The sequence below is a fragment of the Oncorhynchus tshawytscha genome, linkage group LG15 (genome assembly GCF_018296145.1).
Source record: "Oncorhynchus tshawytscha isolate Ot180627B linkage group LG15, Otsh_v2.0, whole genome shotgun sequence".
Lineage (NCBI taxonomy): Eukaryota > Metazoa > Chordata > Actinopteri > Salmoniformes > Salmonidae > Oncorhynchus > Oncorhynchus tshawytscha.
The window spans coordinates 11,019,097-11,033,789 of NC_056443.1; the positions used below are offsets into that span (position 1 = coordinate 11,019,097).

The 14,693-nt window shown below is 41.9% G+C and overlaps 3 protein-coding genes across 3 annotated transcripts; 2 read left to right on the forward strand and 1 right to left on the reverse strand.

Moving 5' to 3' along the window:
* Positions 1 to 10: 10 nt before the first annotated feature.
* On the forward strand, positions 11 to 3,731 carry LOC112214394 (ADP-ribosylation factor 4). The gene is made up of 6 exons (XM_024373084.2): positions 11 to 213; positions 948 to 1,028; positions 2,066 to 2,175; positions 2,385 to 2,456; positions 2,745 to 2,870; positions 3,055 to 3,731. The coding sequence occupies exons 1-6, from the start codon at positions 147 to 149 to the stop codon at positions 3,139 to 3,141; spliced, it is 543 nt and encodes a 180-aa protein (XP_024228852.1). The 5' UTR covers positions 11 to 146; the 3' UTR covers positions 3,142 to 3,731.
* Positions 3,732 to 5,653: 1,922 nt separating this feature from the next.
* Positions 5,654 to 6,761, reverse strand: LOC112214396 (ragulator complex protein LAMTOR4). Its single transcript, XM_024373086.2, has 4 exons — positions 6,633 to 6,761; positions 6,232 to 6,315; positions 6,010 to 6,127; positions 5,654 to 5,869 (listed from the first exon to the last, which is right to left on the reverse strand). The coding sequence occupies exons 1-4, from the start codon at positions 6,633 to 6,635 to the stop codon at positions 5,772 to 5,774; spliced, it is 303 nt and encodes a 100-aa protein (XP_024228854.1). The 5' UTR covers positions 6,636 to 6,761; the 3' UTR covers positions 5,654 to 5,771.
* Positions 6,762 to 6,924: 163 nt separating this feature from the next.
* On the forward strand, positions 6,925 to 10,934 carry LOC112214395 (V-type proton ATPase subunit F). Its single transcript, XM_024373085.2, has 2 exons — positions 6,925 to 7,198; positions 9,883 to 10,934. Exons 1-2 carry the CDS (start codon positions 7,041 to 7,043, stop codon positions 10,082 to 10,084), a joined length of 360 nt encoding a protein of 119 aa, XP_024228853.1. The 5' UTR covers positions 6,925 to 7,040; the 3' UTR covers positions 10,085 to 10,934.
* Positions 10,935 to 14,693: the final 3,759 nt, after the last annotated feature.

The following is a 14,693-nucleotide window of genomic DNA, read 5'->3' on the forward strand; positions in this document are numbered from 1 at the left end:
AAGCGATGACGTCATTTATTCCGCGTTGGCCTGGACGTGGCATCTGAAAAGACTGCGAAAGGAAAGCTGCACCCACTCTCTGTCTGGTTACAATAAACAGCTTTGGTTTTCTATTTAAGTATCGTCGCGCGGAGCTCTTTCACAACATGGGGCTAACAATTTCGTCGATATTTTCCAGGCTTTTTGGCAAAAAACAGATGAGGATACTTATGGGTGAGCAATCCTTTTATCAACCTGGCTGCTAGCTAACGTTAGCTAGCTTAGTGGGAAGGGGTTGCCATTATCAGGGATGTACTTTGCTTTTTGTGAAATATTACAGTTAAGTGAACAGGTAGTTTACTATGTGTTTCTATTTGTCTTGTAACGTAAACATTACTCGTTTTGAGAGCAATCGGAGTAAGAACACAGACTAGCTAGGATAACACTCAGGCTTAGGCAGGAAAATGGATAGCTATTTGTGCTATTGCACAATAATTACTGGTAGTTTGTTCACTTAATACCAACGAATGGCTTAGTTACGTCACATCTCAGGACTATTCAAGTTTGTAGCTGTCGTGACCTTTTTATAATGGGTCCCTAGTTTAATACAAAATATCTAGACTCATTTACATCACTCTTACCATAACTCACACCTGTGTGTGTTAGCCTATATTTTGGGGTTGTGGATGCTGCTCCTAATTTGAGCTGAAAGCACAGTTGCTACCCTATATATTTATATACGTTGTCCAAATCATTGCAGTTTGACAGCGCTGATGGAAAACTAAGCACCCTCTCTGTCAGCTGTCAGAGGGATTTCATTTGACATAGACCTCTTGTAATAGCTACCTATCTCTTTCATGAAGTTGCAGTACGATAAGTTTGTCTTGCTTGTTTTTTGTATGGAAAATACGTAACCTATCTGGGTTTATTATGATTGGGAAGTTTGACCTTACTATTTTCTTCTGTAGTTGGTTTGGACGCTGCTGGAAAGACCACTATTCTCTACAAACTGAAGCTGGGGGAGATTGTAACCACTATTCCAACCATTGGTAAGAAAATCTCAGGGCCAAAGATGGATAGATCTCTAGCATACACAACCATATGCAAAACATGGGCCTTCTCAACTCCTGGCACTGTCTTTAAAAGCATTTCCTCAGTAATCTGATATTAAATGGGGGACTTGCTTTCTCATTGAGCTTGTGAGCAAATTATTAAGATTTCTTTTGATGTCTTGTTCAGGTGACTGACGTAGCATGACACACACTGAGCCTAATCTTTGATGCCATGGTAATCAAGTCCAATTGTTCACAGATGTAGGCCTACCCTGTTTAATGGTTATGGAAATGGACATTAAGGTTCACACAGAGCTGTGCAGTCGACAATTCAGTCTGTCAAATTTAAGAAAAATATATATTTTTGGACATGACGGTGAGGTATAGAAGTGAATGCTTTTAAGCCTTTCATGACCATAGTTCTGGGCACAGCAGTCTAAGGCACTGCGTCTCAGTGCAAGAGGTGTCACTAAAGTACCTGGTTTGAATCCAGGCTGTATCACATCCGGCCATGATTTGGAGTCCCATAGGGCAGCGCACAATTGGCCCAACGTCGTCCGTGTTTGGACGGAGTATGCCGTCATTGTAAATAAGAATGTCTTCTTAACTGACTTACCTTGTTAAATAAAAAAATACAATTTAAAAAAGAGATGGCTGCACTGCCTCCATGCGCCACAGCTGATGGGGCTTGCTGGGTGAGGGGGCTCTTTAGATGGAGCAGATTGGTTGATAAATGTCTAAACACCTAGTCAAAGTAAGTAGGGAAGAAAATAATGGTTTGTCCCACCTAAGATCAGACAAAATTGGGTCACCATTCCATCGTTTTTCATTTTCAATTTGACCTACCGGCAGTAGTTTACTCCTATTGCAAATTGGTTTTAATTAGCTTATCATTTATACAGAACCTTAATTTCTACCATAATGATGTAGACCAGAGCTGTTTATGCTGGTAGAGGTCAGACTGGTGATACTGGATCTAGTCTCTGTGTGAATTCCTGTTGCTGATTCTCTCTCGCTCTTCGGTGACCGAGCAGGTTTTAACGTGGAGACTGTTGAGTACAAGAACATTTGCTTCACTGTGTGGGATGTGGGCGGTCAGGACAAGATCCGCCCCCTCTGGAGGCACTACTTCCAGAACACACAGGTATGATACACACCTGTGACAGCAGTGACTTACATCAGTGGTCATCATAGCATATCTTTGATGTCTTAATTCAAATATACAAATAGTGCTAGAATCAATGTGTCAGAATGGACCCTGTCAAAAGAACCTCTTGTTTATCCAAAAAGCTAAGTGAATATGTACAGTAGACAAAATAACAGTAGCCTGACCTTTGAACCTTGACTTCACAGGGCCTTATCTTCGTAGTGGACAGCAACGACAGAGAGAGAGTAGCAGAGTCGGCAGAAGAGCTGTCTAAAATGGTAAATGTTGCATACATGTCTATTTAAGCTACTGTTTTTGGTCAAGGAACAATACTATTTTTGTGTTGGCATTTGCAGTATTTCTGTGAAAAGGAACCTTAAATGAGCTTATGGTTGGCATGGGCAAATAAACATTAATTCAATGGTAAATTACATTTATATAGTTGCCATTGTGACTGATCATTTTGACACAGCCTTCTGTGGTCTATGGTTTCCCATTGACAATGGCCGCCTGCATAAATGTTTTTCCCTCCCTTCTAACCAATTCTCTCATTTATTTCTCTACAGCTGCAGGAGGATGAGTTGAGGGAGGCAGTGTTGCTGGTGTTTGCAAACAAACAGGACCTGCCCAACGCTATGGCAGTGAGCGACCTCACAGACAAACTGGGCCTGCAGAGCTTGCGCAGCAGAGTTGTGAGCATCTCTCTCTTTCTCACTATCACTTGAACAGTCCTTCCAAAGAGTTGTACAGTAAAATGTATTTCTGACCAGATAAACATGTGTTCCATGTAGTATACACTGTGGCTTTGCAGAGTTATTCATATGTATGACATTACTGGCATTTATGTACAGCAACTCATTATGTCTCTCCTTCCAGTGGCATGTCCAGGCTACCTGTGCTACCCAGGGGACTGGGCTATACGAAGGACTGGACTGGTTATCCAACGAGCTGTCGAAACGCTAAAGAATGGAGAAATCGCAGGACCGAAGCGAACGAGATATGAACACGCGAGCAAGAGTAGAAGGGGTGCAGGCTGAGCATTACATCAATGGAAAAAAACTGCAACTTTTTAAATTCAGTGTGTCTGTCTGGTAGAACTTGCAGTTATGGACTTTGCGATCAGTTCCTGTTCTGAAACCTTTTTTCATCATTCTTTCCTTTTATTCCCATTGTCATACATGCAGATGTTTTAGACTGTTTCTTTTCTTTTTGCCACCCAACTTCCTCAACAGTAAAATTGTTTTTAAGTTGCATGTTTTAAAAAAACATAACAAATGGATTCATGTGATGGTTGTGTTCTGTTGTTGATCATTGTGGAATGGAAGGGTGGGCCACTAGATTTTGTTGGGGGGGGTATTGGGATACCGGGAGTTTGTTGGAAACGGTATATGGAGCTGTTTCGGGTGTAAAACCCCTATGGCCTCCCCTGACTCAGTCATTCCAGAGATCTGAACCTGAAGGCCAGTTCCATTCCTAAACAATGTGAAGAGTGCAGGACCTTCAGTCATTTCAAAGGCCATTGATGCAATAAAATGTTATTTTTCTTTTCTCAATTGTTGAAACATTGTCATTTGTCTTCTCTGATTGGGTGAGGTGGGACATAGTTGTTCATGAAGGAATGGAGACCCTTGAATAGTTGAATGTTTCTTCATAACAATTTTAGCCTAAACCTGTTCAGTGTTTTTGGACAGTAAGCAGAGTGGATTCTCTAATTAGGTTTGTCAACAACTGATACTTTATGAAAAGTCAATTGCATCTTGCAGGGGAAAAACAAGTGCTTATAAAAACAGTTCCATTCTCCTCAGAGGTGCTCCCACTTAATCTTCAGATTAAAATCTTACTTAGATATGCATGGTTTGCATTGTAACTTTTTGGTCGACCCAACCTGCTGTAGATTTGTTTGGTGTGCTATTTATATGCTTCCCCTTTAGTTTTTGCATCTTGTACTATAACAGCTTAATATTTTCCGTTATAGAAAAAATATTTCACAGCAGTTTAAACACTGATTCTCTACACTAGCTGGTTTTTATTAAACTGAAATTAGGCGAACTATTAACTTTAGCAACCAGGAAATTGCAGAGCAATTTCAGCATAGTGCTACATGAAAACAGCATTTGTAAACAAGTTCAAAGCATGTGGATGTTTTTAAGCAAAGCTTTGAGGTAATCACATAAAGCCCTGAATCTCCCACACAATAACATGCCAAGACAATAGCTCACGATAAAACAGTCATTGCATGTGTGTATATACATTTGTACCGATAGCAATTATAGCAACATTGCACACTCATGACACTTTGCTGTTTTTTTTCTAACCTGAACTCAGAGTTACCCCAAAAAATATAAATTTCCATCCAGCCACATTCAGTAGGGCACAACATTACTACATAGAAATGTATTAAGTAGAACAGACATGCTTCTATGCAATTGAGTATTTAAAGATGCCAGCTCTATCCAAGGTATTTTTATCTGCAACATTCAGAATGTTAAAGAAAACATTGTTGGGGAGCATTCAAACTAAATAGCATGTGTGCTGATACTATAAACTGAATAGATTGAATTCCAGTCTAACTACCACACACAAACTGACAATTCATTTGTGTCACATACGGTACGGACTACACCACAGCACTATTCTGTTTCATTTCTCATTACAAAAAGTTAACAATTAAGATTACACATGCAGTTGGATGCCTATTGTGGCCCATTCAATGTGAATTCTTCAATATCTATACTGAACAAAAATATAAACTTAACATGTAAATTGTTTGTCCCATGAGCTGAAATAAAATATTTATTACACACAAAAAAACATTTCTCTCAAATGTTGTGCACATCCCTGTTATCCCTGCATTTCTCCTTTGCCAAGATAATCCATCCACCTGACATGTGGCATATCTAGAAGCTTATTAAATAGCGTGATCATTACAAAGATGCACCCTGTGCTGGAGACAATAAAAAGGCCTCGAAAATGTGGAGTTATGTCACACAACGCGATGCCACAGATGTCTCAAGTTGAGGGAGCCTGTAATTGGCATGCTGACTGCAGGAATGTCCAACAGAGCTGTTGCCAGAGAATTTGATGTTAATTTCTCTAGAATAAGCTGGCTCCAATGTCATTTTAGAGGATTTGGCAGTACGTCCAACTGGCCTCACAACCGTAGACCACATGTAACCACGCCAGCCCAGGACCTGCACATCCAGCTTCTTCACATAGGGGATTGGGGGGGTGCTGAGGAGTATTTCCGGCTGTAATAAAGCCCTTTTTTGGGGAAAAACGTATTCTGATTGGCTGGGCCTGGCATCCCAGGCTGCACCCCTGCCCAGTTGTGAAATCCATAGATTAGGGCCTAATTTATTTATTTCAATTGATTTCCTTCTATGAACTTTAACTCAGTAAAATCTCTGAAATTGTTGCATGTTGCATTTATATTTTTGTTCAGTATAACTTCATATGTACTTTCTTCTGTTGTTCTGAAACCTTATAGAAATAGGAACGGAACAGTTCAGTGGATTACTGAGTCCCTGTCCTGTGTGAGTGCGTTGATTGGAGTGGTGGCCTTCATCCTCCCAACCCATCTTCACTACACGGTTCTACACCACTACAGGTTCCCTATGGTTGTTTTGACGTTTCACCACAAATACCTTCTGACCAGACACGGTCACTGTGTACACATAGTCCTCTAGCATGACTGTGGAGAAATCAAACACAGGGAGGTCTGGTTAGAGTGGCATGATGGGAGCAGCAATACTGTGTGTGTGTGTGTGTGTGCGTGCGCACGCACGCATGTGTGAGTGACTCTAGGACCCAGGTGTGCGTTGTCTGACTTACCTGACATGCGTTTGAAGGGCGGCTCAGCAGCACCCTGCAGTCTGAAGCGGCACGCTGTCCGCATCATCTGCATTATGACCCCCGCTGTGTGCTCATCATTCTCCAGCTCTCCTGCAGACTGAGAGAAGGGAATAACAGGCTAGTTGGGAATGAGATGGAGTGGAAGATAGGCGTGCTGCAACCGGGCAGGACATGTAGGTGCGCATGTTTGTGTGAACATACCGCCAATACGCCATCCTCACTGATCACCAAATAACCCAGTTGATCAGGGATCCTCTCCAGACCCTGTGTCAGAGTGCTAGTAGTCTAAAACACAAACAAATGACATGCATGGACAAATGTTAGGATCTGTGGGAGAGATACAGTTATCTGCCACCACAAACTGTTTAAGGCTCTAAGGAGAATACCTTTGCATCTGCTTTTGTCAACAGTAAAAGTGGTCACAAAAAAATCAGTGTTTACAGCTAGCTAGCGAGACATCGAGGCCAGAAAACTATCAAGCGCACTACAGTACACAAAATATAGGCTACAATGTAGCCACTACAACAGTATGAACCACTAAATACGTTGCTTTTACACAATGCAGAGTCGCAGTAAATCAGAATATAAGCGTTTATACTTGCCATGTTCACTTGTTTTGCCCTATGAGTAAGCCTATCTGCTGCGTTTCCTCTCTTTCTTCACGTGACTTCATCAGCTGACGTGACGTCACGTCATTCCGATATAGAAGGATTTTGTCCTTTGTGTGGCAGAAAACAAAAACCACGACTTTTTTTTTTTTACAAAACTATTCAGGGCTATTCAATGTATTACATTTTCATTGAGAGACAGTCATTTTTTCCTGCTCGCCATTTCATGATAAAACATTTTTATAGACCAACAGATGGCACTATCTGCGTTTTGTGACAGCTGACGTCCCCGAAGAACTCCCAAATGCGGAAGTACTGGTCAGCTGACAGCTTCGTGATTCAGAGAAGGAATAAAATCCAGTCATTGCTTGTTTTTGCTATTTTATCTTGTAGAATTAAATCATGGCAGGACGAGGTAAATTAATTGCCGTCATTGGTGATGAAGATACGTGTACCGGGTTCCTACTCGGTGGCATTGGCGAGCTGAATAAAAATCGTAAACCGAATTTCTTGGTGGTCGAAAAGGAGACCAGCATCGCAGAGATAGAGGAGACCTTCAAGTAAGTGTTAAGTTATAGCTAGCTATCTAGAGTGGGTATAATTTGTGTAACGTCCCAACAGGAATATGTTCCAAAAACTTCGTAAACAACAAGATTACCAACAAACGCATATAAAGTTGTATAGCGGCAGAATAAGATACCGGGTAGGGAGTGGGCTATTTCATTGTTTATTTCTGAAAAATGTCTGTCCTCACTCTGGTAGCCTATGGACAAACATTAAGAATAAGCTACGTGGTGAGTTGATGCCTATTCGGCAGCTAGTTAGCGAGGTGAATTGATCATGCTACTTTGCATGCGTTGTTTTGTTGGCAACCTTGAGCTCAACGGTGCTTTGTTTCATGACTTAAATTTTGTGAAGATGATGCACTTGGGACGAACGACAGCTGAGATGATTACAATTAATGTTTTAGGACCAAAGACTGCGGGATATTTGGATGATCTGTCCCCGACCGAAGGTGCGCCCGTGTATTTCTGCTGCCAATGATGCCATAAACAAGGAAAATAGAAACATGTTTCCAGTGTGCGTCAGATATTTCTGTGTCTGATGGAGTGCAGTGCAAGTTACTTTACTTTTATGAAGACAGTGATGAAACTGCAAATGGCTTACATCAAGCTCTGATGAACTGTGTGGAAAAGCATGAACTGGATATTAGACCCATCACAGCCTGTGCTGCAGATAATGCCAATGTCAACTTTGGAAAACACCACTGCGTTTACCAGTTATTGAGCAGTGCCAACAATCGCATTCTGAAAGATAATTGCCCAAATCACATAGCTCATATTGCCTGCAAGTATGCCTGTGATAAGCTGTCAGTGGATGTTGAGACAATTGTTTTAAAGATCTACAGCCACTTCTCAGTATCTGCTTCCCAAAGAAGTTTTTGCCTTTATTGACATTGAGTGGTGTGAAATTATGCGACATGTTTGCACACGATGGCTCTCTCTTCATCCAGCTGTCATTCGTCTCCTGCAAAGCTGGCCAGCTCTTACTTCATACTTCAGGTCCCTTGGGGAGACCTGTCTTGTGGCACCGAAGAGTATGTTTGAGTATGAAGAAAAAACAGAAGCTGCTGAGATTCATCTGTGCTTTTTCCACAAAGTGGGTTGTGTGTTTTTGACCAACTTGTAAAAAAGCTGGAGGAAACAACGCTTTGCATCACAGATGTTTACTAGGAAGTCCAAAGGCTCAAAATGAAGATGCTTCAGTGGAAACGGGACAGCTTTTTTTGGATACCAGACCAAGCAGCTGATGGACAAACAATTGTCAGCACAAAGCTCCAAGCAGTAACAGGACTTTGAAGTTCTATGACACTGTCATTACATGCATTGACAAGTGGTTTGATTTCTCACCAGAAAATGTAATGGTGAAACTGAAGCTGATTGGCCTCTGAGGAGCCATTGTAGAGGATTTTCTCTCTGATGACCATTAAATGGTCAGACTCAAGAAACAGATGCAACACAGAGCTGATCAAAAATGAACTTCAAATATCTGTGAACTGTGTCTTGTCATGTAAGGACTTCTCTCTGGCTATGCAAAATTACAAAGGACTGCTTGAATCAGTCAAGAGCAGCAAAACATATCCATGGAAAAAGTGAGTGGTGAGTGACTCATGCCCCTCTTTTCCTCTTGCATTTTATTTATTTATTTTTTTGCTGTAAAGGTTCAAATTGTGATTTCTTAATTTATTTTGTTTATTCACAGAAGTTTACATAATTATACAGTTTTAGTAAAGCTATAGACTAAATGGAATATAAAAATGTTTGGCTTTCCAGTTGAATATACACTGTATATTCATTCACACAACACTGTACCCACACTGCCGCTGCACTGCACTGGCACGCCACCTTTTGTCTCTTATTTGGTAGTGAGAAAGTTGGCAACCCCATCTAGCAAGCAAGTTCTCATGTGTAACTTTGTTTGTGTCGCACTGCTTTGCTCTATCTTAGCCAGGTCATAGTTGTAAATGAGAACTTGTTCTCAACTGGCCTACCTGGTTAAATAAAGGTGAAATAAATACAATTAAAAAGTCGCAGCAATGAAGAATTGAGTGTGTGCGTGTTCACGTGAATGGTGGGGGGGGGGATTCTGTCGGGAGATTTTCGGCACAACACCGGGTAGGGAGTGGGCTATTTCCTTAAGTCGATTCTGAAAAATGTCTGTCCTCACTCTGGTAGCCAATGGACAAACATTAAGAATAAGCTACGTGGTGAGTTGATGCTTATTCGTCAGCTAGTTAGTGAGGTGAATTGATCACTCTACCAGCTATCTACCTAATTATGAGATTGAAGATAAATAGCTAAAAGCAGACAAACTGTGAGCTTGTTTGCACACAGGGTGAAGACAGTTGATGCTCCATTATGTTTGTAATTGCATAGGGGATGTCAGATGTTATCTAGACAGTTAACACCTGGCATTGAAAATTCTCAGTGCTACACCAAACGGTACCTAACCTGTAACTCCCAGTATAATGGATACCGTGTGTGTGTCACATTATCTGGTGTTACAACCTATAGGCCGGTGGTATCATGATTTCTGTGTTCCATTAGGCCTAGTTATGTGATATGATTCATCATAACGCCTTCAATTACTGCTGGACAACATGCCTTGTGTTTTGTTGTTTACAGACCTGCACTGTAATGTTCAGTCGTCTCTAACTTATTTACTTCTGTCATGCCCCCCACAGGAGTTTCCTGACTCGCAATGACATCGGCATCATCCTAATAAACCAGTTCATAGCAGAGATGATCCGTCACGCCATTGACCAGCACATGGAGTCCATCCCTGCCGTGCTGGAGATACCCTCCAAGGAGCACCCATACGACGCCTCCAAGGACTCCATCCTACGCAGGGCCAAGGGCATGTTCTCCGCTGAGGACTTCCGATAAACACACAACACATACCCAAAGATGCAGTGTCGCGGTCTGGGCAGGGACAGAGATGGAGGAGGGGGACTTTGGAGACTGTCCATGATCCTAAATTAGTTGTCTTGTGCAATGCTATGGAAGGCTGTAAAGTATGCCTGATGGCAGTTTCATGTGTTCTCCATATTGACTGAGTCCATAATTGGTCCCCACAGTCCACCTCTCATCTCTTGCCTGGGTCCTGTTCCCATCCACCTGGCAATGCACTTTCACCAGACCGAATGTTGAATTGTTTGATGTAATATTTAGTTTTTCATTCCTTTGCCTGGAGCATTATGGTATTACTATTCATTGACCACATTGATGGTTGAATTGTTTTGCTGTATGCCTTTTCGGGTTATTCATGCTGTTGTATGAAATATTACGCAGGTACTGTATCTTGTGGTCTCATCCAGTCTGTTTTTCAAATGCTTGCTTCATTTTGTCATAACCTTGGGGAGAGTATGCTTGCATAAGACGTCTCGGCAAAGAATTGTGGATAGTCATCTGCAATTCATTGAGTGTAACATTTGTCAGAGCATGCATGTGACTGTCTGTTCTAACTTCACATTTGTCATTTATGGAAACAGTCCTAATGCCCCTATTTGGATCTTTACCCAAAAAAAACTGCAAAGTAGTATTTCATCATCTGGTGAAATGACCAGTATAATTCCACAGGGTACAGCTCAACAGAAAATTCACTAAATTAACAGCTTGAAAAAAATGTATGTTAAGCACTGCAAAATGACTACCTGTTGTAATGTATTGTGACAGTTTTAACTTATACCTGTAACAAAACAAATAGATGTTTACAAAAATAAATTATTCTATCCAACCTGTACTGTGTAATTAATATCAAGACCAGCACAACTGTCTTAAATGTTTGCTGTTAGAAAACAATCGCACTACTCACAAAAGCCAAAACAATTCCCTGTATGTTAGCTTGGAAGACTTCATTATTTCATACTGTACAAAGTCTTCAAATTAAATCCAGCAATCCTCCATGCTGATTCTAAAGCCTTATAGTGCTATAGTAGCCTGAAGTACAACAAGAATGTTACATGTCAGTCATAAGACCCCACTACACCTATCTCAAAAGAGATGCAAGCTTTCCTGATAATGTGACTTGACCAGTTAGTTTCTTTTGGGAAGTGGGGTAAAGTTCACATGAAGCCAAAGTGGAACTTCTCACTGCATAGTTTAGGCAGAAGTGAAGTACTTCCCATTATCTCTGTGCCAGTGGCACAAATGTAAAGCCCAGTGTATTAACCCTGACAAATCAGTTTCAGAGTGGTATCCATGATTAAATCCTGAGACTGAACCTGATGTGTTACATTATTTAGGGGCCTGCACACACTGATGTGATCCAACTGGCAAATATTTGAACAACCTTGAGACAGGCCTTATCATTTATCTTGCTGGACATGTGAGTTCTTAAATTTTCTCCCATGTTCTTCAGTGAACCAGGGAAAAACACAAACACAGCTCTGTTCTACTACCTGCACCTTATAAAGATATGGAATGTTGGCCAAGAGGTGCTCCCAGAATGAACCTATCCCTGGACATGGGATTTTTTTCACAGACCTAATGGCCCTCACGGAGAACAGATGATCCCTGCCTGGTCTCTCGGTGTCATCCTCCTGGGCTATGTCTTTGGATTCCCAGTCCCCTTCAACAGCACTCAGAGGTAAGACATCTACCTACCTGTGGAAATAGGAGATTAGAGGTTGTATGGGTGAATGGATAGAGTTGTGACCTGTGAGGCATGTGATTTTCTTTTCCCCTTTGTAGACAATATGAATATGAGACTTCTTCAACTCAACAACACAGTGAGTGTTGGGTTCTAATACTTCAAAAAACTAGGAAGAGTTTGACTAAATGTGAGAATAGTGAGACCAACATACTGCTCTTTCAGACCCTTCATGTCAAATGACACAGAGTCCAATGAAACAGAGATTCCCTTCCCTTTTTAGTGAGTACATTTATGGGTCTATATTTGTATAGTGTTGAAACCAAATGTTGTAAACCATTTAGAGCGCCAAGTAACCTAGCGGTTAGAGAGGCGAGCCAGTTTGAATCCCGGGTCTCAAATCCTAGATGCCATTGCCTACCGTTATACCTTTGAGCAAAGCACTTAACCCCCCACTATAACATCTCCCCGGGAGGCCAGTGTGGCAGCCGGAGGGGTTGGGTTGAAAGTGGAAGTACAATTTGGGTTGGACCTTGTGGGCAATTGACCAATAAAGTGATTTGTTCTATCGTTACAGAATTATACTTCCTATGGAGAATATGAGTCCGTTATTGTAAGTTAGCTCTTCAAACTCACCATGGCCCCTGAGGGCCAAACACATGTACTTTAACTGAATAAACACTATTGACTCATGATTGACTCTTCAATCTTGTTTTACCAGATGTGAAAGAACAAGTTTCATGGACTCACAGACATTTTTCTAAAATATCTCGTCTTTTTTCCTGTCTCTTTCAGGGATTACGACCGCACAATACCGTAAGTCTCCCTAAATGTATGCAAGTACAATGTGATTGAATAATTTGACTGAGCACACAAAGCCTGTGTGTGTTTGTGTGTCCAACGGGTATGTGTGTGTCCAACGGTTATGTGTGTGTTCAACGGTTATGTGTGTGTTCAACGGTTATGTGTGTGTCCAACGGTTATGTGTGTCCAACTGCACTATTGTTAAGGTGGGTGAAAAACGAGGGATGAAACTGCCACAAATCAACGAACCTCAACGTGAAGCCAAACTGGTGAAAATGCTGACCAAGAGAAGGTCAAAATTAGAAGCAGGTCAAAAGTAGAGATGAGAAGGTGCTTGTCGATGTGATGCGGCCGGCTTCGGGAGAAATTCTAGCAACATGGTAAAACCACTCATCATGGACTTGGAATATTTAAACGTTTTCTACTTTGAAATAGCCAAAATAAACATCACATGCAATGGTGCATACTGTAGAACAACTATTCAGGGGGTAACATCATGGTCCTGCCCAGCTTTTATCTTTACTACAGTCCATCTCCAGTTGTCACGGTAACTGCCCCTGCTGTGCTCCCTCTGAATGCAGGTGACATGAACAAGGCCCTCGACCCGATGTACGCACTCAATGCCATTGTGAAAGAGAGCCTCTTCCGCAAGAACGGCATCTTCCCTCGCTCCGCCACCTCAGACACAGTGGCGGCCCCAAGTGACAATACAAACACACCACCAACAACCGCACTGGTTTTTAATTTGTATTCATCCTATTTTTGTGAAGACGGAAATGAAGCTGCTAGAATAGAATGTGTGAAATAAAAGTGTGGTTCTGGGAGTTTGAGATGGATATTGCCGTGTTGGCCTGTGTGCCCTCCCCATGCCCCTCTCCCCTTTCAACACACACTGTCTAAATGATAAAGTAACTCAATTATGAATGTGAAGTAAACCACCAGACACTCAGACCTTTCCCCCTGTCGGCTACGAGGCTATGGCCTAATGTCATTAATCATTCACCTGCAAGATTCATATCGTATTAAAGTCTTGCTTTTCACAAGTGGGCAGATCAGCTTCCGTTGACCTGGCTGCCACAGGTGGGCAAGGAGAGTCAGAGATGAGTGAACCAACGCTGAGCCCGGACAATAGAGTGGATTCTTTTACATTTGGCTACTCTGGTTACAGGGAGAGGGATTGACGGCCAGACACTGGCACTGCATGTGTAGGGAAAGAGGCATGCCCACCAGCCCCCTAAATGTATCCCCTCACCACAGTTGGATAGGTAGTCGCCTATTAAAGGCAGACTGTACGGATGTGTCTAACATGCAACATAACAGCGAGCTTTCTCTTTTCCTTACATAATTATATTTGCTGCCTGTTCAAACAGCCCTAAATCAGAAAGACCCAGTAAAGCTCTGCTGTGAGTCTATTAGTACAGTCACCACAAGGAGGAGCCCACACCTCACAAGACCGAGCAGTGAGCATGATGGCATGATATGGCAGCTCAGTCGAAAGCCTCTCTGAAAATACATGAATGATCATTCAAAGCAATGTACTGAATGTAACCCAATGGACAAAGGCTGCCATTTATGTGAAATGTAACTACCCTAATTTAGTCCCAACTTATGTCAATCAAAGACTATTTGAATCACAGCACTGACCACCAGACAACAACACAGGGGAGAATGACCTCCAGAGAGTGCCACGTTTTTTTTTTCAGACTGATCAGTGCCAATACTCTATTGTAACACAGAGTATTAGTGTAGACATTGTCCAAAAAATGTGAGACGTGTCATGGCAATTCACTGCAGTTGGAACTTTACATGAGACGCTCCTTTTATTCCTAGTCTGATGATGCTCTCTCTCTCTCGTCATAGGGCCCCATCAGGACAGCAGGCTGTGCTTAGTCAGATAAATGGCTCTCATTACCCACCCAGACACTCCCACTGAGAGACAGCATTAGCACAGGCAGCCAAATGTCAACACAGCCAGATTCTGAAGCTCTGTGACGGGAGCAGTGGGCATAGAAATATACAAATCACAATTATAAACGCAACATGTGAAGTGTTGGTCCCATGTTTCATTGGCTGAAATAGAAGATCCCAGAAATTGTCCAT

What these genes read in the sequence shown, in the direction of transcription:
- LOC112214394 (XM_024373084.2), top strand. Translation starts at nt 147, where the DNA reads ATGGGGCTAACAATTTCGTCGATATTTTCCAGGCTTTTTGGCAAAAAA. An exon ending in ACTACTTCCAGAACACACAG is followed by an intron (nt 2,176 to 2,384) that starts GTATGATACACA and finishes TTGACTTCACAG; the next exon opens with GGCCTTATCTTCGTAGTGGA. An exon ending in AGAGCTTGCGCAGCAGAGTT is followed by an intron (nt 2,871 to 3,054) that starts GTGAGCATCTCT and finishes CTCTCCTTCCAG; the next exon opens with TGGCATGTCCAGGCTACCTG.
- LOC112214396 (XM_024373086.2), bottom strand. An exon ending in GTGAGGATGGCGTATTGGCG is followed by an intron (nt 6,128 to 6,231) that starts GTATGTTCACAC and finishes CCCTTCTCTCAG; the next exon opens with TCTGCAGGAGAGCTGGAGAA. An exon ending in GCCCTTCAAACGCATGTCAG is followed by an intron (nt 5,870 to 6,009) that starts GTAAGTCAGACA and finishes ATTTCTCCACAG; the next exon opens with TCATGCTAGAGGACTATGTG.
- LOC112214395 (XM_024373085.2), top strand. Translation starts at nt 7,041, where the DNA reads ATGGCAGGACGAGGTAAATTAATTGCCGTCATTGGTGATGAAGATACG. An exon ending in GAGATAGAGGAGACCTTCAA is followed by an intron (nt 7,199 to 9,882) that starts GTAAGTGTTAAG and finishes TGCCCCCCACAG; the next exon opens with GAGTTTCCTGACTCGCAATG.